Here is a 26,944-nt window from a genome sequence, read left to right as displayed (position 1 = left end):
CCTTTTGGTGACATCGGCCTGCAGCATTTCTGTGACATCTTTGACTGCCACGTTCTATACTGCTGATAACTCTGAGATAAAGTCCATGTGCTGAGCCAAAGGACGCAGACCACAGGGCTGGAAATGTAGGAAACGAGTCAGAGAACGGGTGTGAGCAAATATAATAAGGCATCGTACTGGCACATGCATGCAGGATTCAAACTGTGGTCTCAGGTGTGATTCGCTCCACCCTGGTTCAACTTTATTTAACATCCCATTGACACAGTACACAGCAGCTTTGGACATAAAGTCACAGCGGGTGTTTCTTCACTTTTTGTTTGGATAATTTTTAACTATTTTTAATTGGATTATTACCAAAGACAATTCATTTGTGCTTCAAATTAGCCCCAATGATGCAGCACTGACTGCAGTTTTCTAATGTACGCCTGCAGACCATCAGAGCTGATAAATATGAAAATAACTGGGGTTTAATTTACATGACAGCAAGAAAGCAGTTGGAGAAACCAGTTTAAGTATCAAACAATCAGTTGTGCTGCTGGTTTATAGCTAATAATGCTTGTGTAAGAAGTATAAGAAAGGCCCTTTTTATGTGAGAGTCAAGTATTGAAATAAAGAGAGGGCCAGAAAGTGAATAAGTCACATTATCTTGAAGTATGAGCTGTATTCTGAGAAAATGCTTCTATGACATCATTGCAGGCATTTTTTCTGGGGCAGATTTCATGCATGTTCACTCATGACTTTCTCTTCCTTTGGGTTTCTTTTGCTGGGGTTATTCTCAGGGCCTGTCACACTCCCCTCATGTGACGCTAACATGAGGGGTGAGATTATGTATGGACCCACTGCTTCTCAGATCAGGCCCAATAGTTATTTAGCTCCCTCTGATGTGTGGCATTTATGTTTATTAACCTGTAATTAAAAAAAAAAGTTGATCCAGAGAAATCTGCAAGCAGACGGCCCTGCTACAGGCAGCGGGTGAGTAAAATACCATCGCTTACAGTACAGGCCTGCTTTACGCTGCTGGATGTCAGAGGTGCAGCTTCACACCAGACTCCATTCAAAATGTGGGTGATTAAGATTAGGAGGGGTGTTGCACTTCTTGCTGAAAAAACAAAACAAAACTCATTTTAATTATATGTACACATTTGTTGGTCTGATGTGTAACACAGGGAATTTAAAATTGCAATTTGTTAAAATAGCATGCCTGTAATATAGAGACCATTACTTGTTTTTTGGACGAAGTTTGACAAACAACTCAGTAGTACGATTGCGCTTATAAGCTTTATTTAATTAAACAGATAAAAATCCGACTTTTGAATTCTAGTTTATATCTCTGTTTGCCCATAGGTTGTTTTGTATCTCAAAAATGGACTCCTGTTATATAAAACATATACGCGGTGCTGTTGACGGTTGTGAGCGGCTCCTAAATTGCCGGCTTTCTGAATGGAGTTTGGCCTACCCGTCGGCCCAACAGTAATTCCGCCCCCTTTAACAGCAGAGAGCTTCTAATGGAAGCGGGAACTGCCGTCATTTGGGGCTCGCTTTCCCTTGGAGGGCGCTAGAGAGGTGGTCCAGAATGAACGGGTGCACAAAAATTTAAATTTCGTGTCGTGACCCAATTTTCATCGTGCTTTTAATAAACGATGTCGTAAAATAAGAAATATAATTCTGCTTTAAATACTTTACACGTTCAAAGTGTAATAAAAAAAAATTCTGTGATTCTTTGGGACATCACAGCACAGTTAGACACTTTACGGCAGCCGCCATTTTGCTTTAAGGCAAGAAGCCGGCAGCAGTGGGGAATTTGTAAAAGCTTCCTTCTAATAGCATGAGCTTCACCCATCGCAGTCAGCTGCGTGTAATAGATCCGTGAAAGTTTGTGTTGTGTTTTAATTGCGCATCTATATATCGTCTACATATGTGCCATCAAGTGAGCGTGTGCTGTCGTAAATCCCTAACCGAACAATCCGCAAGCATTAGCAGAATGGGCAAAATCGGCTTCACTGTAAGAAACACTAAAAGGTACTGTCGTTTTATTTCAATTTGGACGCTTTATTAATACTGTACGGGCAAAAACTAATATAAAATGTGACCTTTGTGGGATAAAAGTGAGTGTAAATAACTATTTTAGTCGTTTACCTCCATTCACGTCTGCTCTTCGAGGAGCGCCCCCTGCTGTGCTCCAGACTGAACTGCAGGCATTTTGAGTACAGTGGGACCCGCAGGAAGTGGAATGGCATCCTGCAGATCGGCTCTGATAACAGCTTGTAGCGGACCTGCCGGGCATTAATTCCCTTTAACTGTGACCCTGATTTCTCTGAAGTTGTGTTTCCAGCAGGGTCAACACTGGAACTGGGAGGCAGGTATGTTTCAGAGGAAAATTAGAGCCCCGTTTTCGTAAAATTGTGGGCTCTTCTCGAGCAGCTGTTTGGAGAGTTAGCTTAGCTTCGGTAACCTGCCTCAGTGCTGCTTTATCACGGGGAAATCTCAGGTCAGCTAGCACGAGTAAAGGCAGCTTTAAGGTTACCTTTTACCTTCTTATATTTTAGCGTGTTTAATAGTATTGACAGCTAAAATATGAGATATTTTCCAGCGTTTTCTCCTCGTAGTGCTGTTATATGGTCGCTCACCCTCAGATAAGGCTAACGAGCTGTTCTGAGTCAAGTTGAATGTATTTTCTGGGCGATTACTGGCACCATAAGCTATCAGCTGAGCCCCGCAAGGTAGATAACATTAATGTGGGTGTTGGTGGTTGACAGCAGGATGTTACACTGGATTTTAAAGCAGATTAAGGCTCCTACAAGACTTATTTTTTTCTATATAAGTGCGGAGTTTGGTTGTTGAGATTTCTGGAAGTCGGTATTGAGTCAAAAAAAAATTACTATTTAGTAATTTTCTGTGATTTTTTTTTTTTAAACAACTTGTCAATGTTTTAATGTCCCTGTAATCTGATTACACACCTCTTTTACTGACCAGTGCAGGGGTCAGCAACCTTCACTATCAAAAGAGCCATTTTTGAGCAGATAACTCAGACCTGACTGCATTTCAGAGGTAAATAATCAAACTTTTACCACGTGTTCCACTCTGTCAGGCTGTTTATGAATAAGTTTGCATTTGCATTACAGTAATAAACTGTTTTGTTACATTTATTAAGCCCTGCAGCCCACTCTGAGTCCTTAATGGCATTTTTTTAAGCACATAAATCAAATTAAAAGCAGTCTACTTTGATACTAGGTAATTAAAACTGTCAGATTTTCTTTGAGAGAAACCGGTGAACTTACTGGAAAAAATGAGAGGAAACAAATAAATATTACAATTTAAAATTTGTGAGAAAAGTTTAAATATGCTCTGAGAATAAAGTCGTACATTTATAGAAGAAGGTTTCTGAATTTATTGTTAGATTTTTGTTGTTTTTGTCCAGAGAATATCCACATTTTATTTATTGTTGTGACTATAAGCAGCTCTCTCATTATCGGTTTCACCTGTTTGGCCCAAACACAGATTTCAAGAGCAGATTTTGATGTCGTGCCTGTGTGAGGCTCTTGTTTTGTTTGTGTTCTTCCTTCAGGATTTATCGAGGTATCATTTTTCTTTTGACGTCTCTGTTAGGTCTCAGGGTTTCTTTTTAAGAAGCCTAGAGAATCACAAGGCTGAGGAGGAATGTAGCTCCGGGCCGGGCTTACACTCAGCTATAAAGGAGCTGTTGTTCACCGCTGTTGTGCTTTTCTGCTGAGAAAGCTCTGCTGAGGGTTTTATTTCCTTTACTGACGCCTTCTCACCCAGAAAAGAAGAAACGGCTGCAGCTGCTTTTGTGAAAATAGCAGTTAAGTGTGCACGGCGTGAGACAGGAGGCGTTTCTGTCCTGTGCAGAGGTGTCGTCACTCCCTTCTGCCTCTCTACAGCCACAGTAGTTTCATGTGTTTGCACAAAAGCTTTAGTATATTAATGAAGCCATGTAAAAGGTTTACCTCCATGCTATGAATATTTTCAGAGTTCCAGACCCTCAAAGCACAGATGAATGGGTAATGAGGCTCACCTTCAGGTTTTGAATCCCTCTCTGTTAAAATAATTTTCTAACACAGCCGTTTTATTTAATACTCAAACTGTATTTGTATTTTTATTTAATCGGGACATCTTGAGAGTAAAATCTCTTTTTGAGGGGAGATCTGGTCTGTAGTTCCAGACTTCATTTAAAGTAGCTTTAAATGTTTGAAGGTAAAAAATAAGAGAACCGTTCATAAGAAGTTCCAGCAAAATTCACCTGAAGAGGAGTGAAAATCATAACTGCTGTTTCCTACAGCCTCAGGACCCCTCAGGGGGGTTTCCCAGGACCTGAAGCTGTTTGATCCACGTGGTTCATCCAAACTATTACGGAGAACATGTGAACACCAGTGTTGTTTCTCTGCGTTCATGAGGGAGTTTGCATGGCTGATTCTGATGTGGCTGCAGTGCCTGCCCGAGCCACAGCTGTCCCTTTCTTTTCTTCATAAAGCAAATACTTCTTCCATTTGGTGTGTCAGGTGTATGAAATATTAATGAATGGGGAAATTTGGCTTTCATAAGGCCTGTGCTGCAGCAGGTGTTTGCTGCTTTGATCCCAGGTTCAGTTTCACTATCGAAGCAGAAGGTCGGAGTAAATTATCACATTGTCTGTGTCTCCCCCCTCAAGTGCTGCTCATAGGGGGTCCTTTTGACTGTTGGGTTTTCTCTGTATTATTGTAGGGTCTTTACCTACAATATAAAGCACCTTGAGGCGACTGTTGTGATTTGGTGCTATATAAGATTAAAGGGCTGTAAGAGTACAGCACTGCTTTTCCTCATTTTTCTGTCACTCACATTCTGTTAAACTTTGCCAAACTTTGACCTAATGAGGTCAGCATTTGTACAAGTAGTCAAAGCAGCAACTAAACGAGACCAGTGGCTGACTCATCGTTAAAGAACTCGTCTTCCAGTAAAGCTGCAAAAGCATTTCCTTCAGTTGAGCTGCTGGTAAAACGTAGAATAACACCACAGGTTGGTTCAGAGCTGCTTCATATTAGGTCCAAGTTTTGATTTGAGCTTCCTCTTTCTTTACACCATTAACTCAAAAGATATCAGTGCCTGTGGTTTGTTATCTTTTCTCAACAAAGAGGAAGTGAAGCAGAGGGAAGTACAGTAGAAATCTGCTTTCTCTCGTAGCCTTTGATCAGCGGCGGAAGTGTCTGACCGCCACGGAAAGAAAACCATCTCGTTCCTCTGATTTTTAATGATTTTAAGGTAACTCTGTTTCAGTGATGAGACGTCAGACAGCCGCACACAGTCACAGTTTCTCTTTATCTGTGGTTTTAAAATCAGGGCACCTCATGCTGTTTGCTTCCGTGGTTCAACCCAGAGATCGGACTCTTTGTTTTTTCTGTCACTCAGGTGAAGCAGGAGCAGCAGCCCACCCGGCCAGTTCAGCCCACCCTCCACAATGTCCTCACGACTCCATCCACACTGACGGCTTTCGCCCGGCGTGCGGAGGGACGGGGCGGCTGGAGAAAGCGCCGGCTAGCATGCGGCAGCAGTGGCCCCGTGTTTCCAGGAGGCGGCGCTGCTGAGAAGCGATCGGTCGGGGCTGAGAGCGCGTCTGCCGGGGCACCATGGACGACTTCACCACAAGGACGTACGGCACCAGCGGCCTGGACAACAGACCTCTGTTTGGAGAAACCTCAGCTCGGGTACGTGTTGTGACGTCAGTCATTATTTATGTCTCTATTTTTACAGAAGAAATGATATAAAGACCGTTTATACGGGAAACTTCATGTTTTATTTTTAAAGAATAAAAGTTTTTCTAGATCCAAACTTGGAGCACAGCAGGGCTTTAAACTGCATGATAAGCGCGCTGCAGAAGCGAAGCATTCACCCTGTTTGTTTCTCACAGGATCGAATCATCAACACGGCGGTGGGGGGATTTACGTCTGTGGTTGTTCTAGTAAGTACCCCACCAGGAAGTCTCTGTCGGCCTGTATAGTTTATATGTTTATAGAGACCAAAAAACTGAAATCTCACCACACCTGAGGCTGCACACAAGAAAAAACCTCCCCTGTGTGGGTGGAAGTGAAACCAGCCAGCAACACTGTTTACATAACAGTCAGAAATGTGACAGCAGAATAAAAGCTGCTGTCTCAGTGCAGTGTCTGCTTTTTTTTTTTTTGATAAATTACAACAAAAAATGACTCCAAACATGCCCTTTACTCAATCAGAGACCACCGTTATCTGCTGAATGGAGTCATTTAGAATTAAATCTGAACAGAAATGAAGCACAAATCTTTAAACTCGGTGGAGCTCACACTTAAAGATGACCTGAATGCCACAACTCGTCTTTTCTATTAAGAAATCGTAGAAAAGATGACTCGTTATGAACTGATGAACTTTGCATTCATACCCCTGACAGCACTACAGTCAGGTCCATAAGTATTTGGTCAGTTAAGGCTGAAACTTCAGTCACATCTTGATTGTTTGATTAAAATCCACTGTGGTGATGTGCAGAGGCAGAATTACAAAACTTATGACCCTCACTGTGCCTGGCTGTCCGAAGCAGGTTGCTGTGGTTGCCTGTATGTTGCTGAAAAGGTGCAACGCAAACCAGAAACCGAACGTTTGCCTTCAAAGTAAAAGTTGCAGCTTTTGAAACTTGGATTTTGCCAGCCCTGAGGCGTCAATGAGGCTCACACAGGCCTCATTGACCCTACAGCAGGTCCACAATGGCAAACAAATTAACGTCACGTGACTGCAACGCCTCCGTAGGACCAACAGGTTTCTTTGGTTGCTTGTTTTGTTTTGAGTTTTTTGCAGTTACAGCTGTCGCCCCCTGGTGGCTATTAAAAACAATGACGGCGCCTCAGAGCTGGCTCCGCTTCTCAGATCTGGAAGCTTCGCTCGTCTTTGTCTCTGACTGGGACGGTTAGCTCAGAGCGTTAGCTCATGAAGTAATTTGTTACCAGATCAACCCAAAATAATTATTGTAGAAAATACACTTATTTATATACACTGTATTTCCTTGTATTTTAATTACACTTTATTTGAAAAAGTAAACTTAATGAACTCTAAAGAGTGAATTTGGAACGAATGTGCAAATTAATCATTTATTAATGAACGTTTGTCTCTGTTTGTCTTCCAGGTGACTGTTATCTGTTCCTTTATGTTTCCCACGTTGCCTCCTCGGCCGCTAAATATCTTCTTCGCCGTGTGCATCCTGTTAACCTGCGGATCCACGTTAGTGCTGGTAAAGCACACCTGAACCTGAACCTGAACCTTTACAGAGAAGCCGACAGATTAACAGAAACCATCTGCTCTCTCTCCTGCAGATATTCTGGTACCGGCAGGGCGACCTGGAGCCCAAATTCAGGAATCTGATCTACTTCATGCTGGCGTCCATCGTGCTGCTGTGTATATGTGCCAACCTCTACTTCCACGATGTCAGGTAAAGGCGGGGCCAAGGAAGACGAGGAGGAACAAGGGAAGACGGCCTTGACGAGCAGGATCGACCAACGGGAAGGAATCACATGACCAAAAATAAATAAATACATTTACACACTAACTTGAACCTGCAGAGGACTGTGGGACCAAAACCAGTGGGACTTACTGGTTCCAGTCAGACGCATGCAAAGACACTGGGAGTGATGATGTACTGTAAGAGGCCAAAAATCTGCCTGGAGACAAACTGCTGGAGGACGAACTTTATGATAAACGAGTGTATTTACATGCACATACGATGCCTCAGTTAAAGGAAAAATCCACCTCAGATTCTCGTCGTTATGAATCTGTTGTTTTGTTTAGTTCTTTAAAGATGTGAATATAGTTAGAAAGTTATTTTTCCAGTTTTGATCATTAGACTCCAATAAAGCACCTTCAGAGGTCCGTTAACATAACAGGAGGAGGTGGGGAACACAGACTTTTCACTTTCACTATCTTGTAGTTTTTTTAACACTGTGCTCTCATTGGCTAATAGCACTAAATGGGGCCATAATTTACAAAATAAACATGTTGTATTAAGTAAGACCTGAAACTAGCAACTGAGGCCATAAATCATCAGGAAAGTTAATGCAGGTCATAAATCAAGGGAAACAGGAAGTAGGGCTGTTTCCCCCTCAACTTCTCTATAATCTGATATCTGTTTGGAAATACAGGCTCCGCCCCCTGCTGGCTGTTAGAAATCAAGCAGGTTAAGACACTTCTGCAGTGATCCTGGTTCAGAAGCAACTTCCAGCTTTAACCCCATCACTGCAGACTGTATATAAAATATCCAGTATGCTCTGGGGAATGTCAGGCTTTGGTGTGCGATAAGCATCCACAGGAGGGCGACAGAGTTACAGGGGAGCTACAGGTGTTCAGTGAGCCACCAAGTGGCAACCTACAAGAAAACCTGCAGCTCATCTAGTGGCCACTAGAGGGTGGCTCCCGCTCTGAGTCAGTCCCCATAGACTCCCATGTTTACAGCTGCTTTGACTGGCAGGTGTGTAGACACAGGAAGCTGTAGCCAGTAGATGCTGCTGGTCCCTCAACTGGACCTGGCTCCAAAAAACCAACATAGCGGTGGCTGCCGACGTGTGAACTCTGAGTCCTCGTGAACCAGTCGGTGACATCACAGTGGCTATGTTCATCTTTTATATACAGTCTATGGTTCTAACAAGGGCATAAACGTGTATTTTAGCCATAAATCTGCTTCCAGATGACAAACATGGACTCTTCAGAAGTTGCCTAATAATCGTCACATCTGGAGTTCTCTGATTCAGTGATCACTGTGTGTGCGTCAGTGAGCTAATTCAGCCTTCCAAAATATAAGCAAATTTAGGCTCAGAAGAGCGATTTAAAAGCGGCACATGTAACGAGTCTTAAGGGGTCATTACAAACCTGGTGGCTCACCTGGCTGAAGTTAACCCCCCAGCCAGGCCAGTACCTGGGCTTTTCTTTTTTTAATCCAACCACAAAGTGAATTATGTATATTAACCATTACGCTCCTTAGCCCAGACAATAATCTGCTGCTTTTACCTGCTCAGGTGATTACCAGGTGGACTTTTCCTTTAAACTGAATGAAGGTTTTGAGTGTGTAAACACATGGAGGGAAGCAGCACTTCAGTACTGTAGACGTTAGCACACGGCTGTAGCAGTATATCACAAATATGCAAATCTGTGTTTTCCTTCTGTCTGCTTCTTCTGATGATCACCGATGTATTTAATTACTGTCCAAATCTAGCTGAGAGGATTTTAAGTTGGATTTAAATGACTGCCAATTCTTGCACTAAGCATTGCTGAATCACACACACACACACACACACACTCAGGCCAGCTGTAGCACCAATGGAAATGAATGAAAGCTCTGTAAATGGCTTTACCCATAAATCTGTGTGCACTGTTATTAATTTGGCTGTTTATAAATGTTGATTTGTCCGTCTGAGCGCCGCACAGTCACAGTTTGTCTCAAAGGTTCTGATTCTTCCAGTGGAGGTGCCGTTAAGTTTCCATTCACTTTTTCCACCTGCTAAATCGAGCATCTATTCCTCCTGTTTCTCCTAATTTATGTGCTTTTATACTTTTTTAAAGGCTCCTTCAGCTCACAGATTCCAAAAACACTGAAGCAGGTTTAAAAGGGTTCAAAACCTTCAGCAACTCTCAAACAGCTGCCTGTCCCTCTGGGCTATTTAAAGGGCCAGTTCATCAATAGCTGCAAATCATCTGAGGCTCCTATTTACTGCTCCTGTTTACACTGACTGTAAGAAAGTGGAGATAAGCAGCCAAATAATGCAATTTTTAGAGTCACCAGCTGTCACTGTGTAATCACTTCCATGCCTCTGGAAGTGTACTGGGAGCGCTGAATACGAGCAAATCACAGAAAAACCCCCAAAACCAGCGACACGTCCGTCTCTCTGCTCCGTATTACAGGTTTTAACAGCTGCAAACTAAACAATGGAAACAATGGAGCTGTGCGTTATAGCGGAAAAAGATAACAAGCTTTGAATACACACAAAGTACTGATGGAGCATATTTAAAAAAGTAGAAAAACAAGAAAGGCCGACCTCAGCGTGGATTCAGGATTGTTTAGTTTTCAGTTTTTTTTTATTTAAAATTTGACAGAATAAGTTAGACTCTGCTAAAAACAGCAGGTTCACAATTTAAGTTAAGTTAAAAGTCTTCAAAAAATCTCGGTTGCTTTTTTTTAATAGACAGAAATAAATAAACGGTGAACACTGGGAGGGGAGATACACTTACAGCTTCAGTCATGATGGAATAAAGTGGAAAAAGTTGAGAGAAAAGTGTAATATTTAAATATTGCTTACTGCATGTTCTGTGTGTCCGGAGTAACGGGGGTGGTAACAGTGAAAACACATTTAACAGTTGTTTTGATCATTATTTGCACCTGTGTCCACATAATTGTGTCGTAGATGTAAAAACGATGATTTTAAGATTCGAGGCTCCGGTCACATTAAAGTGTCCAGCCTTCCGAGTCTCTTTGGCACTGCAGGGCGGCTGTGAGGAGTTCACATTTCATCCAGGGGCTTCAAATGCTTTGTTTTTTTAAGTGCTCACATCCCCACGTTAAACAGGAGACAGGAGAGGAGCGAGTGGCTCTAACTCACAGTTCGACACACCGAGCCGACGGGTGGAGGTTTCACAGGTGGAAGATTTGCCCTGAGCAGCAGCTGCAGCAGGAAGTCCGGCTCAGTCGGAAACTTCCTGGTTTTCCAAGATGGGATCTGAAGAAAAACAGACAGGAAGTGATGCTTAGACTTCTACAGTTATTCCCCCCCCAGGAGGTCGGGGTGTCTCTGCTTAGACTGCTGCCTCCACAGCCCAGACAGGCGGCAGAAAATGGATGAAAACAGAAGCACTGATGCATAATTTCATATGATTTAAAAGCCATGAAGGCAGCAGCACTCTTAACAACACATTACATCACACAGAAAGGTCATCGTCACGCTCTGCAGTGATGGGTGAGTTTCACCAGTGTGTGTGTGTGTGTTACCTGTCAGTGTGCTGCTGATGTTTGGAGGAGACACAATCAGCACGGCGCCACCAGACGTTATCCCAGAATGCACCACTGGAGCATCAACCGGGGGGGAACTCAGGCCCTGATACACACACACACACACACACACACACACACACACACACACACCGTTTTAGAGGAGCAGATTGTCATCAATGAGCTGCAGTCGACATTCTGTGCAGATATTGTCCATAAAAAGGGTTTGATACATAAAACTGGCCAGTGTTTCCATTATTTTGTCCACCCCTTTACATCAACAAAAACAGAAAGATATTACAGGAAGCCTGTTAATGCAGGGCTTTTCAAATTAAAAGCATGTGAGAAAAACAGAGGTTTTTACTTTGTCAGTGTCAGAGAATCCATTTGTCATTGGCTCCTGAGTTTCCGTGACGACGCTCTCCGATCCCTCCAGCAGACTCGTGGCATCGAGGCGATCGTCCTGGCTCCGGGTCTCCGTCTCCACCACCAGCTGCGACTGGCCGAGGGGGTCTGAGGAGGAGGCGGGGTCAGAGGTGACGGTCTGGATGATGACTCCGTCGCTGGAGCAGAGGCCATCGGTCTGAAGAGGGAAAACACACGGAAACGTGTGAAAACACGCACACGCATCCCACAGATTTACACTCAGAGGGGCAGAAAACTGACCGACAGGCTGTGGAGGATGATGTGTTCATGCGACGAGGGCGAGGAACTTGTCGTCAGGGTAACTGTGCTGTTATTGGATAAGCTCAGCGGAAGGCCCTGATTGGATGTCGTCTGCAGGTAGTAGGTCCCCGGAGTGCCGGTGGGCTGCAGGTGGAAGGACTGCAGAAAGAAAAAAATTAAAGTTTTACATTCATGCATGTACAGTTTATGATTACGATACAAAATATAATTGTTCTTTTCCATTTATCTCATTTTTATTTAAATCAATCCCACAAAGCCTGAGTTTTTAACCACGGAGGGTTAACTGGTGAGGTGTGAAAAGGTCCTCACCGGCAGGATCTCGAAGGTCTGCAGGGCCCCCGTGTTCAGAGTGATGGTTTCACTGTCGCTCGCTGCTGCTGCCGAGTCTGAAGCTAACACAGAAACACAAAGAGATCGACTGTCGGGAGTCACACAATAAACACAAAGAGCATCCGCAGCTGCAGTTTTAACACAGGAGGAGCTGTGTGTCCGAGTCCGATTTTTCTTTCATGGTGGTTTTGTATCTTTCTGCATCTTTTTGTGGTCATTTTACAATTTTTGCGTCTCTCTGAATAAGTAATGTTAGAATATGAGAATTAGCCGAAAACAAAGAAGCAACAGCAGAAGGAAAGAAGAAGAAGCAGAAGAAGAAAAAAATAAATGAAGAGGAAAAAGAGTAGGCAGAGCAGGAAGGTGAAGAAGAAGCAGCAGCACCAGAAGAATGAGAGGAAGACCAACAACAACAAGAAAAAGGAGAAGAGAAGGAAAAGCAGGAGGAGGGGAAAGGAGAAGAAATCAAAGATGAAGAAAGCAGGAGCACATTTAGTTGTTCACAGGTGGTGCACGAGTCTCACTGCGGGTGAAGCTCTACAGAACCACACCTTCTGTAGAGTGTGGTTGGTTCAGTGCAGGTGTGCGAGCCTCACCCAGGTGCGTGATCTGCAGCGGGATCTGTACAGGAATCTGCAGCGCGGCCACAGAGCTGGGGGGCGGGACTGCTGCTGTTGCTGCTCTCGTCCAATCGGGTGAGCCGGATCTGAAGCGAGGAGGAGGAGGGACTGCCTGGACCAGATGCTGACTGTGAGGAGGCCATGAGCTCCTGGAGGCCCTTCAGGAGGACTGGAGATGGAAAATTACAAACATCAGAAGAAGAAGATGATGGAGGAGAAGAAACAAAAGCATATTCTGATAAAAAAAAAGGACAATTAGGAGAATCAGACTTAGCAGAAGAAGAAAGTTGAGGAAGAAGGAGGAGAAAAAACAGGAGATGATGAAGGACAAGAACCCATGGCTTGGACAAATATGAAGAAACATATGTGGTCATTAAAATGCGTGTGTGTGTGTGTACCACTGAAGGGGATCTCCTTGTGATTGGCTACTTGTCTCTTGATGCTCCACCACTTGGATCGGAGCCACTGAGGTGATCGGACGCTGCTCCACCCGCCTGCGAGATCCTCCCACTTGATTTCATTCTCGTCTTCCACCTCCAGCTCTGATATCCTGAAGCACATCATTTAACTTACAGATTCATGTCGTCTACAACGCTCTCACTCACACACACACACACACACACACACACACTCACTCACTCTCACACTCACACACACACACACACACACTCACTCACTCTCACACTCACACACACACACACACACACTCACTCACACTCACACACACACACACACACACACACACACACACACACACACACACACACACACACACTCACTCTCACACACACACACACACACACTCACACTCACTCTCACACTCACACACACACACACACACACACACACACTCTCACACTCACACACACACACACACACTCTCACACTCACACACACACACACTCACACTCACTCACACTCACACACACACACACACTCACACTCACTCTCACACTCACACACACACACACACACACACACACACACACACACACACACACACACACACACACACGGCTGTACCTGCGTATGAGGTTCAAGTCGTCCTCCTTGGTCCACTCCGTCCCTCCGCTGTGTTTCCAGTTCAGGTAGTTCAGCCATTTTGACCGACACTGCTTTTCTGAGCGTGTGCGCACTCGATCGGCCACCGTCGCCCAGGACACGCCTCCTGTGACCGCCGACCCCGGCGACACCCCCGCCATCTCATACACGACCTCGGCGAGGCGTCGCTCTTCCTCCTCGCTCCATTTACCTGTTTTTACAACAGAGTGAATTTCAGAATAAAAGCGTACCTTAAACAGGTCTAAGAGCACTAACGCCTGCTGCTCTGTACCTGTGTTGCAGGTGTCCTTCATCAGCCGGCAGCGGTCTTTCACAGAGGAGGCGCTGCGACCCAGAGCGGCTCCGATAGTCGCCCAGTCGTTGCCGTGTTTCTCCTTCAGCCTGAACACATCGACACGTGTTTGTTATGAAATCCTTTCTGACAATTTCTGAATGGAGGCGACACAAAAAGCTCCTTTAAAACAAAGTTTTACTCACGCCTTTAGCTTCTCAATCTCGTCAGGAGTGTACCTTAATTACATAAAACACAAACCACTCAATAAATAAATAAAACAATAAACTCGCAGTGTTTATTTTCACCATCTTTTCTTCGTGAACTCACTTGCCGACGTGGTTGCGGTTGTCGTACATCCGTAGGACTCGTCTGTAGACAGCAAACAGCGGCCTGTTTAACCCCAACGCCACAGAGCGGTAGAAGTCCTTCCTCTCCTCTTTGGACATCTCAAAGATGATCTCTGCCGGGTCCTCGATCCCGCGGCCCTGAGATCATGACGAAGAGCTGAACTGAACTTCTTCAGATGCCATAAAGGCTGAAATGATGACAAAAACCAAAGCGACGTACCTTTACATAGTGATCGATGTTCCTCATAAGAATGTCGATCTCCTCTTTAGACCACATGCCCTGTTTCCACTTATGGCCTAAAAGGAAAGAAACATGAAGCGTCCATTGCCTTAAACCTGTATTCTGTCTAATGAACAGCAGGGGGCGACTCCAACTGGAATCCAACTGTATTAAAAATCCATGGAAAAATGACCCCAATGGTCACGTGATCTACGACCTCAGTGAACTCTTTCCCGAGGAGTTCATGGTCTCAGTCACTGGTTTGAAGTCTCATTGAATACAACAGGATGTTTCTTTTGTAAATTATGATCTTATTTAGAGTCAAAAATCAGCTTTTAACTGCACTTACACTTTGAGCTGCTGTCTTTTTCTAACTCTTTCTTAAGTTTGACTTTATTTATCATTTATTTTACTTCGTTTTGCATGCACTGACCTGAACTTTGAAGCGTGCAACTTATTTCTTTCCTCAGTCACATCCGCCTCTCACTCAGCTTGAGGCATCAGAACTGAATCTCCCAACCTGTGGTTAACACCATCTTTTATATTCCCTCTTTGTCTTTAAACCAGTTTTAAACCACGCTGTGACGTCACCCATTGGTTTTTGGAGTCCAGCCTTGAAGCCTCGAGCTAAGCAGGTTTTTCTTGAAATACCTGTGAAACTGTCCTGAGAAGCTTGTCAATAATAAAGCAGGCCCACCCTGAAGCATACCGTGTTTTATGCCCTGCTAAAAACTAATAGGGACTATAATTTACAAAATGTATTCAGTAAGACTTGAGACTAAGACCATAAACTAATCAGGTAAAGTATTTACTGAGGTGATAAATTAATTATGAAATTAGGTAATTTTCTCATAGACTTCTATACATTCTGACTTTTTTATGCCTCCTGGTGGCCACTAGACAGAATACAGGTTTAAAGCACTTCTGCGCCACCTTCAGTTCTCAAATCACCAATCGAACCAAATACAAGTCATGAACTGGGTGCTGTGGGGAAATCTTGCTGGTTTAAAGCCAAATACTGATGGCCTAGTTGTTTTCCCCACACTACAGTTTGTATGAAGTTAAAAAAAAAAAAAGGAAGTGAGCTGCCTTCAGTGTCTGCTGTGGAAGTTTTGCCTTCGTTTGTACCTTTGTTAGCCAGCGTGTCTTTGTCTTCTTTCGTCGTGAACCAGGCCTGACTGACGGGCGACACCTCCGTCTTCTGATCGGCTGACAGCGAGTCGTCATCATCGTGCAGAATCTACAAACACAAAGGCAACATTCAACCACAACCACAAACTGATCAAAATCATCGCAAACCGGCTGCTTTTTACTGCTGGCTGATCCTTACAGGAGACTACACTGCAAATCATTGGCTGTATAATAAAAATGCAGAGCAAAACCAGTGCAAACACCTGGTGAAGAGGAGCCTGATCATTACCTGAATCTGAGTGACGCTGTCCTCAGAGAGCTCGCTGTCCGCCGTGGACGTCATCGTCACCTCGAAGCTCTCTGCCTGAGTCTCCGACACTGAGAAACGAGACGGAAAATCTTTTACCTGTGAACCTGATTAGCCTGCGGGCTCAACCCTGCCAGAAAACCAAAAAACTTCAAATATCTGAAGCTTTATTTAATACAGACAAATGAATTGCAAAGAAGAGTCGATCACACCCATTAGAGCAGCCAACATTCATTTATATTAGAATAAAAATTGGGAGCTCCTGATTGCTGTGTACCATTTGTCTGGACCTAGCAGTCTGTTGTATATGATCTATTCATAATCAGGATGAGGAAAATTACATCTGGAGGGTTTTTTATGGCTCAAAACGAGCCTTTGAGGAGGTCAGTCTGCACGAGTGGTCCCACAAACTGTATCTAAACGCAGCGTGAATCTTGTTCTCTGTTTCCCATGAATCTGAGTTACCTTACTGGTGAATTAATTTTGTAAAGCGTAAACAAATAAAGGGTGTAACTCACTGTATGCATGAACGGGGAACTGTCCAGAGCTCGTTTGAGTCGGTAAAGTGACAACGGAGAACTGAGCAGTGTCCGAGTTTTCCTGCTCATCTGTGGAGAGTCGCAGCTTCTTCTGGAGGGGCTCCGAGTCCTCATCTGCACACACACACACACACACACATTTCTATATCCTTACTCTTAACATTTTTTTTCCACTTTTTTATCAATCATATCATCCAAAGTGTAACCTAACTGATCTGAACCCTAAAATTAAATCTCCCTGCCAGGATCTAAAACCCTAAAGTCGTGCATGATTTTGCAGCTGACGGATGGATGCTAGCAGACGTCTTAATATCATCACTAAATGTCGCTGACTTTTTATGGTCTCAACGCTGGTGACTGTGATTCAGAACGAGGTGTGCTGTGACCCACCGTTGGGAGGACAGTGCAGTATGATGCTGCCATCGCTGTCTTGAGTGAGCGTGACAGATTTGACGGTTTCTAAAGCGGCGGCGTCCTCGTCCTCTGCTGTCGAACTCATCCTGCCGCTGCTGAGAGACAAAGAAAAAACTCACAGCCACAGGTGTGTGTGCGGGTCTCATTTTTACTGTGAGGAAACACCGGGAAGGGACGCACATTTTTAAAATGAGTCAGAATACAATTATTTCGGTCTGAAATCATTTTCTGTTTGGTGGTACGGCTCGATTCTCAGCAGGCATCAGTGACCGCAGATTTAACACTGAGTGCTGGACGTGGGTTGCAAAGTGGCTTGCACATGCAGAGGCCCTGTATGAGACCTGCCAGTTAGCTGTGCAGGACGGTGTCAGCTGAGTCACCTTCCTGCTGATGATACTGTGAAACTCCTCCTTTATTCAGACTTTGTGTCTCAGGTCTAATTAATTAATAATTATCCTAAAGGCTGCATGTTGAACCTTTACTAAAGCTCATAACCTTTATTTTTTAAGCATTTTGAGCCCTTTTTGACAGCCTGTTGTTCAAGACTCAGATCACATCAGCAGGTTATGGCAGCTAACCCCTGAACAGATGCTTTGAATTGTGGGACAGCATTATCTCTTTTCTTTTCAGAGGTGACGCTCCAGTGTCTCCCTGCTACAGGAGCACTTTTCCTTAGTATTTAGAGGATTCAAACAGCTCTTATTAGGGCTGCAGGTGCTTCAGGGTCACCTGGCTCAGCTAGAAACGTGCAAGGATGGCGACAGAGCTCGACTTGTGTGGCCTCCCTGAATTAAAGATCTGGAAAAATCTGGGGTTTGTGAGTGGGTGATATAAATTAGGGGGGAAAAAAAGGCATCAAAACAGACAACAAATGAAGCACAATATAGTCATTAAAACAGGTCATTTATTCCCTTTTACGACATTTATATAAGTGCTGCTTTTGTAAATTTTTCTAAATTTCTTCATTGAATGTGTTGATTTTGCAAAGATGAATCTGATAGATGCTCATAGACAGCAGTGTGTGCATAAAGAACAGCATCACTTTAAACTAAATGCCCCCACTGTTATTGAGCCCCAACATTACTGTGGATGCTTTAAAGTGCAGCTGTGAAGTGCTTTATGAAGATGATAACTACTTTAAACCTTATATAGCCTGGGATCCTTACACACTCAAATTTGTTATTTTTATTGCGTTCACATCGTGTAAATCAAGTCATGGGTATTTTTGTAATTATTATGTTGATAAATCTTTATTTATAGACAACTGATTTGTAGACACCACACATAGTGCAATCCGTTATATTTTCTTGCTCACATTAAGGCCATTCTGATCCTTTTGTGTGATTTAATAAGCCCAAACTGCCCGCTGCCGCCCTCTACTGTTTTCATGGGGAAACGGAGCAAATAAGAAGGGTGTAATTTGTTAAAATGTACCGTACATACTGAAGAATAGACGCGCCGAATTACAGGCCGAGTCACTTCTTTAAGATTTTTACTTCAACTTAAACTCAATATTACGTTAACTGGTTTGAAATCAATATAACTAAGTAAAATTAGCGGCTTTTTAAATGGAGTTTGGCGGACGCTGCCGCGCATTGCTTTTGAAACACTGGCGAAAACGCAGATTCTGCGCAGACTGATGCACTTGCAGTGTTACGGCTATATGAGCGTTAGAACAAAGATTCGCACTTTGGTTTAAAAGCACAGAAGCGGTACTCTAACATGAAGGAAGACCGACATTTCTCCACAAACACTTCCTGACGCCTTCTCGATGCTAACCGTTAGCCTCCTGAGAGCTAAGCAGTGAATGAAAGAAGAAACTCTCCGGCGCCATGTTAGTGGACAAGCTGCAGCTTATGGCGTCTGTGCAGTTAGACGCTGTTTTTGCGCTTTATTCTCGGCTTTGGTGCGCTTTTTATCGCTCCGAGCTTTCTCGGAGCCGCTCACCAGCTTCGACCACCAAACAGAAGGTGAATTTTACTTTTGATTTGGCTACTTACTTCCTGTTTTTAGTCCGGGAACTTGCGAGTTACCAGGATGGAGAAAAGTGCCAGGATGGAGGCTGCGCGAAGGCCCGTGGGCTGCCAGGTCCGCATAGCATCCGCGAACTGGAGGACTTCAGTTTTTATGTCAGTTATGTTTCACGGATTTTATTAAACGCATCTACGATTGCTGCTCCGCAAGAGACCGGCAAAATTCGGGGAGAAAAGCATAGTTTTTCTTTAATCAAGAAGAGATATAAAGTGAAACTACAGAAACACCAATAATGTATCAAAAGAAGGCAGGCTCGTCAAACTACTCGGATCAAATCTGGCAACAACTCTGTCCGCTCTGAAATGTGTCCGGGTAGTCACAAGAAAGATATGTAGGCTGATCTACTTCACTTGCGACTTGTAGATATTAACAGTATACACTATCATTTAATACATTTGGCAGTTTTAATGTGTATCACGCAGCCGCTTTTTGTACATCAGGTACTCGCGGGTCGTAAATTGGAAATGGTTCCTCCTTTGTTTCAGTCGGACTGTTACCAGCGACGGACGGTTAATGGAAGCTGCTAAAATCCAAATCACACATTTCAAGATTTAGAGTAAAAAGCTACGCGGAGAGATGGGGGAGACGCCGCTCAGAGTGTAAGTCCGCTCCGTAGATACTGAAGCTCCGGCTCCGAGGGCGCAGCGTCGCTTAAATTTGAGCTTTTCGCTCTTTTGATGTGGTTTAGGTTATGAGTGCCTCAGCTACGGCAGCTAAATATGTTTATACATGAAAATCTTAGCTTTAAAAAGCGCGTAAAACTCAGCGGGTCACGGGCTTCTAATTGTTGCCCTTTTCGTAAACGAGTTCATATAAAAACGCGACCACTTCCGTCAAACTTCGTTCAAAATTTAATCTAATTTCTAGGTTATCTATTAAAAAACACGCGATATCTGATAGCAGTAAAAGTTTCGGTATACATGCGCTCCACCAGATTACATCTAAAGTCTTTGTCGAGCTCGTGTCAAACTCCTTTTAAACTTTGTGATATTTAAGGTTTTTTGCAAACCTGTGTTACATTGTAAGACAAAATATTGAAAATACACGGTGTCATTAACAATGCGGCATACATGTATTATACTGAAATAGGCAAAAACCTTGTTTAAATTATAACAGTTTTAGGTGATTGAGCATTTGGTGCTCTTTTCCAGCAGAAATGATCCATAATTTTTCTAGATTGCCATTGTTAAAGTATTAGTGTGTGTGTGTGTGTGTGTGTGTGTGTGTGTGTGTGTGTGTGTGTGTGTGTGTCTCCAGCCTGGCATGTGGGGACGTAGAAGGCCGTCTGAACGCTCTGTTCAATCGAGTCCAGGCCATCCAGAAGAAGACCGGGCAGTTTGATGTGAGTCAGATGGACCGGTTCTCAATTTTTTTTACATTTTTCTTTTTTTCTTATGTTTTAGGCTTTTTGTTTTGTTTGATTAAATCTGCCAGTTATTCTGTCCCAAAAAGATTGCTAGGTTTTTCCATAAATTAGTCACATTTTCTCATAAATGTACCTTTTTGTTCTCTGTTAAACTTGAGTTTTTTTCAGTTTTTTCCTCATAATTTTGACATTTTTTGCTGATATACTTCCTAGTTTTTTACTAATTAATTTCCCTCGTATTTTTGCCAGTTTGCTTTCAGAAATTTACCAGTTTATCATAAAGTTGGCATTTTTTCTGGCAATTTTACTAGTCTTTCCTTCTTAATTTGCCCCTTTTTTTTTTTTTTATAAATTAAAAACTTTTGAAATCTTAAATTTAGGGTTTTTCCTTTGGGTTTTACTTTCAGTAACCCTAATACAACACTGTAGGTAGCTGTCTGTTGTGTTGTACTAAGTTGTGGTAGATCCATAGTCATTTTGATGTCTGTTTTCCGACAGCTGCTGCTGTGTGTTGGAGAGTTTTTTGGAACGACACCGGAGGCGGAAGCAGAGTGGCAGCAGTACAAAACTGGAGCCAAGAAAGGTGAAAACACCTGGAAAATCCTAGCAAATGCTCATCTATATTCAGCTTTGTTAAGCAGAGGGGGTGCTGAACAGCGCCTCCTGTGGTCATGCTGAAAGCAAGCTTTTTTTCCCCCCCTTTTTTTTCCCCACTGTAGAAATTCAAAAGTCTTTTTTTGCATCTCCTTAGCGCCCATCCACACGTACATCCTTGGAGCAGTGAGCCAGGACACAGTGAAGAATTTCCCAAACACCGATGGCTGTGAGCTGGCTGAAAACATCACATATCTGGGTAAGCAAACATGTGTATTCATGACCTTAAATAAAAACATGAAACCAACATGTCAGCAAACTTTTAAACTTCGCCAGTGACCCAGTAAACAAACTGGGATGTTTTATTCAATGCTGCCATCTGCGTGCGTTCCAGGCCGGCGTGGTGTGTTAACCGGCGCGTCAGGACTGCAGATCGCATATGTCAGCGGTCGGGAGGCCCTGCAGGAACCGGCCCCGGCTCACTGCTTCACCTCCAAAGATCTGGCAGCCCTCGTGACTCCTCTGACCAGCAGCTCCAAGTTCAAAGGTGTCGACATCCTGCTGACATCACAGTGGCCCCAGGGAGTGTGGCACTACGGAAACAACCCGGTAATGAAGACATCGTTACTGCTGCTCACTTCATTTTACTGGTTTTGATTCCCTAACAGCTCCTGAATGGATCTTAACTCTCTTTTGCAGGAAGTCAGCACAAAGATTTGTGGAAGCAACGTCATCGCCAACCTTGCAGACAAACTGAAACCACGATACCACTTTGCAGCACTAGAGGGCGCTCACTATGAAAGGCTCCCATACAGGTAGACTGCAGTGCTGTGGGGAGCTCACTGCTGACCCTATTAAACAGTTTACGCTGGCGAGATTATTGATGCCTTAAACCTGCGTTCTTTCTAATAGCCAGCAGGGGGTGAGTCCTCTGGAAGAAGTCAGATTTCACTGTCGTTTTTCCTCAGGAATCACATTGTTCTTCAAGAAAATGCTCAACACGTCAGCCGGTTCATCGCCCTGGCAGCCGTCAACAACCCCGCCAAGAAGAAGGTGCATTTTCCTGTGCATGACGTGGAACTGGTTAGGCTTATTAAACACAATTAAAAGCAGCTTTGTAGAGATTATGTACCTGCACAGCTGAGTGAAAACAGCAGTTTTTAAAAACATAAACCCATTTCTAGCAATAGCAAGTTTTAGATGCAGTTTAACATCAGGAAAATGTCATCATCTCTGATGAATAACGCAAACAAATGTCCATAAATCTGCTTAGAAACCACAGAGAAAAGAGTTCAGGACTTCCCTGAGATTGTGTTTCAAAGTTTTCTTCAGTTCCAAATAATCCAGTGATCATTGTTTGCGCTCCTAATAACTGAATCAACTTTATCCCTCAAAATGTGGACAAATTTCAGCCTCTGAATGACTGCAGCCTACAGTGTAACTAGCATTCAGCTCACTTAGCTTGAAGAAAATTTTCAGTGCTGGAACACCCTCCGCTTTCCAAAAATCTCAGGAATTAAAAAAAAAAAAAAACACCCTCAAAAGATCTAAATGTAGACCCTGGTTCTCCTGCAGGAAACACAGGTCTCAGATCTGATTGTGCCAAAAGGTTCCTGCAGTGGAAACATCTGAGAACATGTGAAAATCTTCTTTCTGTCTGCAGTATCTGTACGCCTTCAACATAATCCCCATGAAGACCATGGATCCCTCGGAGCTGGTGAAGCAACCGCAGGATGTTACGGAAAACCCCTACAGACGCCCAACAAAAGACAAGAAAGACACACAAAAGACAGCCTTCAGTACCACAGAGGAGGAGGTTTGTGTGAACTCACCATTGCCTCGTTGTGGAGAATCACACCCGCTGAAATTCATCCTGATTCTTATTTGTGATCACTTTTAAATACGTATTTGTGTGTAAATGTGTGTAAATGCACCAGGAGCCGGCCAATCAGTACTTCTTTGACCTGAGCGGGAAGCAGGGCGGAGGTTCTCGGGGCCACGGCAGGAAGAGACACTCGGATAGAGACGGGCGAGGTCGAGACCAGCAGCATCAGCAGGGGCAGCCCAAGCAGCCCCGCAGGCACCGTGAGTCCAACCACTCTGGAAGGACAAATCATCAGTGTTTAGATCAGGTTTAAGAAAGAAAATCAAACTATTACTGAGAACCTTTTTAAAAGAGTTGCTTTAAGGTGAACTTTCACCCCGACCACCTTACCGGTTACCATGACACAGATTTAAAAAACCTAAAAGAGCAAACTCTGCTGGCTCAACGGGGAGACAAAGATACTTTACAACTGACACTTACTGTCTGTAAATGGTGTCATTATTGATGATGGCCTTCTGATGTTCTGCAGATCTTTTGTGTTTTTCTGTTTGCAGCTCAGCCCTCTGGTCCATGCTGGTTCTGTCTGGCCAGCCCTCAAGTGGAGAAACACCTCGTCATCAGCATAGGAACACATGTGAGTATATACTGCCCACAGATACACATCCACAGATAAAACTTCACAGTAGGCTCCTTCAGTTTCTTGATCCTGCCATCGTGTAAAATCATTAGAGCCCAGTCAGCAGAGTGATTTGTTCTGCAGTGTTACCTTGCGCTGGCTAAAGGCGGCTTGACTCCTCGACACGTGCTGATCCTCCCCATCGGACACTACCAGTCGGTGGTGGACCTGAGCTCGGAGGTGGTGGAGGAGATGGAGAAGTACAAGTCTGCCCTGAGGAGGTTTTATAAGAGCAAAGGAGAGCGCTGTGTGCTCTTTGAGAGGAACTACAGAAGCCAGCATCTGCAGCTGCAGGTAGAAACACGACCCAGAAAACATGTTTTAATCCACTCTGTGATGATGCATCTGTAGCTTTAGCTTCAAATTATAAGTACACTGGAAAACTGCTTTCAAGAAACACAACACAAACACAAACTCAGCTCCTCATTTCTTTTGTCTTCTTCACAGTTATAATTGATTTGATTGACAAATGTGATTTATTGATTTGTTTATTATATCATTACAGACCTCCAAATTGTCTTTAAGTAAAATAAAATAGATTTTACCCCCCTAAACTTTGCAGTAAAAGGAAGGAAATTTGCATTTGGATGATTATTTCTTTGTTCAGGTTTTTATAGGTGCAGCCCACATGCACAACTGTGCTGCTCAACCCACAAATGCATTTTCTTTACAAATGTGGCTCCATTTTAGGGGAAATAAACAGGCTTTATTGCCAAGAAGCATCGTTACAACAAAGAAATAATCAACCAAAACATTAAATTTGTAAACTCATTTTATGAAAAGCTACTAAAATAATTTGAAATTGACCGTATAATTGGATAAACAGAATTCAAGCTATCACTGATGTATAAAAAGCCAGTTCTACACAAAGTAAATCAAAGGTGGGCAATAAATCATTTATAAACTTTGCAACAACTTTACTGCTATTAGAACTAATCTCCTTGTATCTTTACTCGGACTATCTTTCCCCTGGTGGAAACACAGGAAACGAAACTAAGAAGTTACTTTTTATTTAGTGCTACATCACTAATTACTTTATTTATTATGATTGTGATTCAGGTTGTGCCAGTGCCGTTGAACCGCTGCACCACAGAGGACATCAAGGAGGCGTTCATGGTCCAGGCTCAGGAGCAGCAGATGGAGATGATGGAGATTCCTGAACACACTGATCTCAAACAGGTACCTGTAAACACACCAGGAGGACAGTTTTTATAAGATTCACCTATTCTGGGATTTTTAACACTTAATATAAAAACTGAATTAAACCTGTGTGTTTAGATTGCCCCTCCAGGGACTCCATATTTCTATGTGGAGTTGGACTCAGGGGAGAAACTCTACTACCGCATCCAAAAACATTTTCCTCTGCAGTTTGGAAGGTGAGCGTCAGTCCCTGTAAATGTAACAAAAAGACTGTGACCATTAAGAAAATGTCACTACTGTTGTGTCATCATTTAAAGCTAAATTAAATCTGCATTTCTGATGAAACATCATGCAGTTTTACTATCAAATAAAATGTAATTTTCCACAGTTTTTAGTCACATTTGAATGAGATTATTAAGGGCATGTAGATTTTTACTGGCCCCCTACTATAAAATGACTCAATTTTCAAAACGGCATAAAAAAATTTTACAATGTGTGGTTTTTAAACAGACACTGACAAAAGTAAATCCTCCGCAGGGGGCGCCAGAGAGCTAGTCAGTCAGTGGGACTTCTGCCTCAGGGAAATATCACCTGTCACGTGTATATAAAACAGATACCTACAAACCTGCTCACAGAAAATATGCTTTAGGAATTTGCTGATAATTATATTTTAGTTTACGCCATTCTAGTAATATTTGCACATCAGTGGCTAGACTGCAGAAAGAACAGCTACTGGCTAATCCTACATACTTTTAATGCATTTTGTTCATGCAAACACACTGAACTGAAAAAATGTAGAAGGAAACTCAGCTAAGACACAAGGAATACACACCAAAGATAATTTAAGTAACGAGGATGAGCATTAATTACCACTGACTGTTATCACTCACTGTGGCTGATAATGTTAAAAGACATCAGCTGCAGAATCTGTTTATACAAGCTACATCGCAGGACCCAAGTCCCTTGTAAGGGCAACAAAAAAAATAGCCATTTCCAAAATGTAAATCATGAAATTTTAGGTTTAAAAACATGATGGAAGGTCAGAATTAGACTGCAGGAGATGTATCAATGTTAGTGTCGCCTAAAGTAACTGTGTGTGGGGTTTGTGTGTGCACACACAGGGAGGTTCTGGCCAGCGAGGCGGTACTAAACATCCCAACTCGAGCCGACTGGAAGGAGTAAAGAGGAGCAAAGAGGAGGAGGAAGAGAGCTGCAAAGAGCTGAGAGATGATTTCCAGCCTTATGATTTCACCTGGGATGAATAATTTACACACACACACACATATTTGTACAGCTGTCTTTGTGGGGACCATGGGAAATGCAATGCATTGTGAGGACAGTTGTTGCCATAATGGATTCCCCAAGTTCCCAGTATCTACCCTGAATACAAAAATTGAGTTAAATGGCCTTTTTAAGGTATATCTCAATGTAAGGACTGGATAGAATGTCTTTATAAAGATAAACACATATGTACATATTGTCATTGCACCACATCCAGGATTATTGCTGCCCCCCCCACCCTTTTCTGATGACATGTTCACTTGTAGCCATCTTGAGCTATCATTCCATCACTTTGGGTCGAACAAGATTGCAGATAGTTAATATAGGTTAGCTTCTTTTAGCTTAGCACAAAGACTGGATATTAGCATTTTATTTGTGCTATTAGCATTAGAGTGGATTTTATTACCTTTGGATGAAACTAGACAAGATATTTTTCAGTATATCCAGTCTTTATGCTAACTGGTTTCAGTTCTCCAGCTTAACGCTCAGTAAATATTTGCATCATGTCTCACAAGCTCCTATTCCTTTTAATCAGGTTTTGTTTTATATGAAACCACTGTTTCTTTTTAATATGGGCAGTTGGAGTGTAACTGTAAACCTCACTGCTTGGCTGTCTTTGTGTTTCATATTTAAAAAAAAAAATTCTAGTGTTTAAAATATGAACTTGTTTTGCCGTTTATAACATGAGTCCTGCTTTTCAGAAACAGTCTAGTTTTTTTTCCAACTACTAGAGAAAGTTTTTCACAATAAAAGCAGAAATCTTCACAAACGGGATATATTAAGAATTCTAAACCAGCTCAGTAACACCGGATTTCCTATCATTTCTAGCACACTTCTGGGTAAAGCTGCTTTTAATGTCTTATTTTGTAAATGAAATTCAATTAAACTTTTATTTTCGCCTTCAGGTGTCACAGTTCATTACTACCATGACATTTAATAACAGCTACAAATACCAATTTAATTGACATGACAGGTTTTAAAATAACTTTAACACTTAATCTCCTATTAAAGAAGATTGTGCATTGCTTCTGGAGACCTACAAAACAAATTCAAGTCATTTATAAATAAAAATTAAAAAAAAAAAAAAACTTCATTCCCATTTACTTAAATATAAAA

The 26,944-nt window shown here is 42.8% G+C and overlaps 3 protein-coding genes across 4 annotated transcripts; 2 read left to right on the top strand and 1 right to left on the bottom strand.

The window, feature by feature from the left end:
- The first annotated feature begins 884 nt into the window (after positions 1 to 884).
- Positions 885 to 9,426, top strand: tmem243b (transmembrane protein 243, mitochondrial b). 2 transcript variants are annotated; one of them, XM_030720676.1, is made up of 5 exons: positions 885 to 972; positions 5,401 to 5,696; positions 5,900 to 5,950; positions 7,139 to 7,243; positions 7,326 to 9,426. In XM_030720676.1, exons 2-5 carry the CDS (start codon positions 5,619 to 5,621, stop codon positions 7,443 to 7,445), a joined length of 354 nt encoding a protein of 117 aa, XP_030576536.1. In that variant the 5' UTR covers positions 885 to 972; positions 5,401 to 5,618; the 3' UTR covers positions 7,446 to 9,426. The 2 variants fall into 2 exon arrangements, with proteins under 2 accessions (XP_030576536.1, XP_030576535.1); XM_030720675.1 differs by lacking the exon at positions 885 to 972 and adding an exon at positions 2,074 to 2,360.
- Positions 9,427 to 10,036: 610 nt separating this feature from the next.
- Positions 10,037 to 19,056, bottom strand: dmtf1 (cyclin D binding myb-like transcription factor 1). Its single transcript, XM_030720281.1, is given in 18 exon segments — positions 10,037 to 10,712; positions 10,982 to 11,087; positions 11,346 to 11,564; positions 11,648 to 11,806; positions 11,978 to 12,060; positions 12,595 to 12,655; positions 12,657 to 12,787; positions 13,017 to 13,168; positions 13,642 to 13,870; positions 13,952 to 14,061; positions 14,158 to 14,190; positions 14,282 to 14,439; positions 14,522 to 14,598; positions 15,650 to 15,761; positions 15,942 to 16,030; positions 16,478 to 16,612; positions 16,889 to 17,007; positions 18,913 to 19,056. Coding segments are annotated over 17 exon segments (1,998 nt in total). The 5' UTR covers positions 16,998 to 17,007; positions 18,913 to 19,056; the 3' UTR covers positions 10,037 to 10,677.
- Positions 19,057 to 19,285: 229 nt separating this feature from the next.
- cwf19l1 (CWF19 like cell cycle control factor 1) lies at positions 19,286 to 26,727 on the top strand. The gene is given in 15 exon segments (XM_030720106.1): positions 19,286 to 19,545; positions 20,204 to 20,288; positions 20,811 to 20,895; positions 21,064 to 21,165; positions 21,301 to 21,515; positions 21,606 to 21,721; positions 21,875 to 21,959; positions 22,570 to 22,722; positions 22,844 to 22,991; positions 23,286 to 23,365; positions 23,492 to 23,701; positions 24,467 to 24,586; positions 24,686 to 24,783; positions 25,669 to 25,724; positions 25,727 to 26,727. Coding segments are annotated over 15 exon segments (1,662 nt in total). The 5' UTR covers positions 19,286 to 19,522; the 3' UTR covers positions 25,813 to 26,727.
- Positions 26,728 to 26,944: the final 217 nt, after the last annotated feature.

The sequence above is a fragment of the Archocentrus centrarchus genome, chromosome 23 (genome assembly GCF_007364275.1).
Source record: "Archocentrus centrarchus isolate MPI-CPG fArcCen1 chromosome 23, fArcCen1, whole genome shotgun sequence".
Classification (NCBI taxonomy): domain Eukaryota; kingdom Metazoa; phylum Chordata; class Actinopteri; order Cichliformes; family Cichlidae; genus Archocentrus; species Archocentrus centrarchus.
Note: the sequence above shows the minus strand (reverse complement) of the source record. Positions and strands in the feature narration are given on the sequence as shown.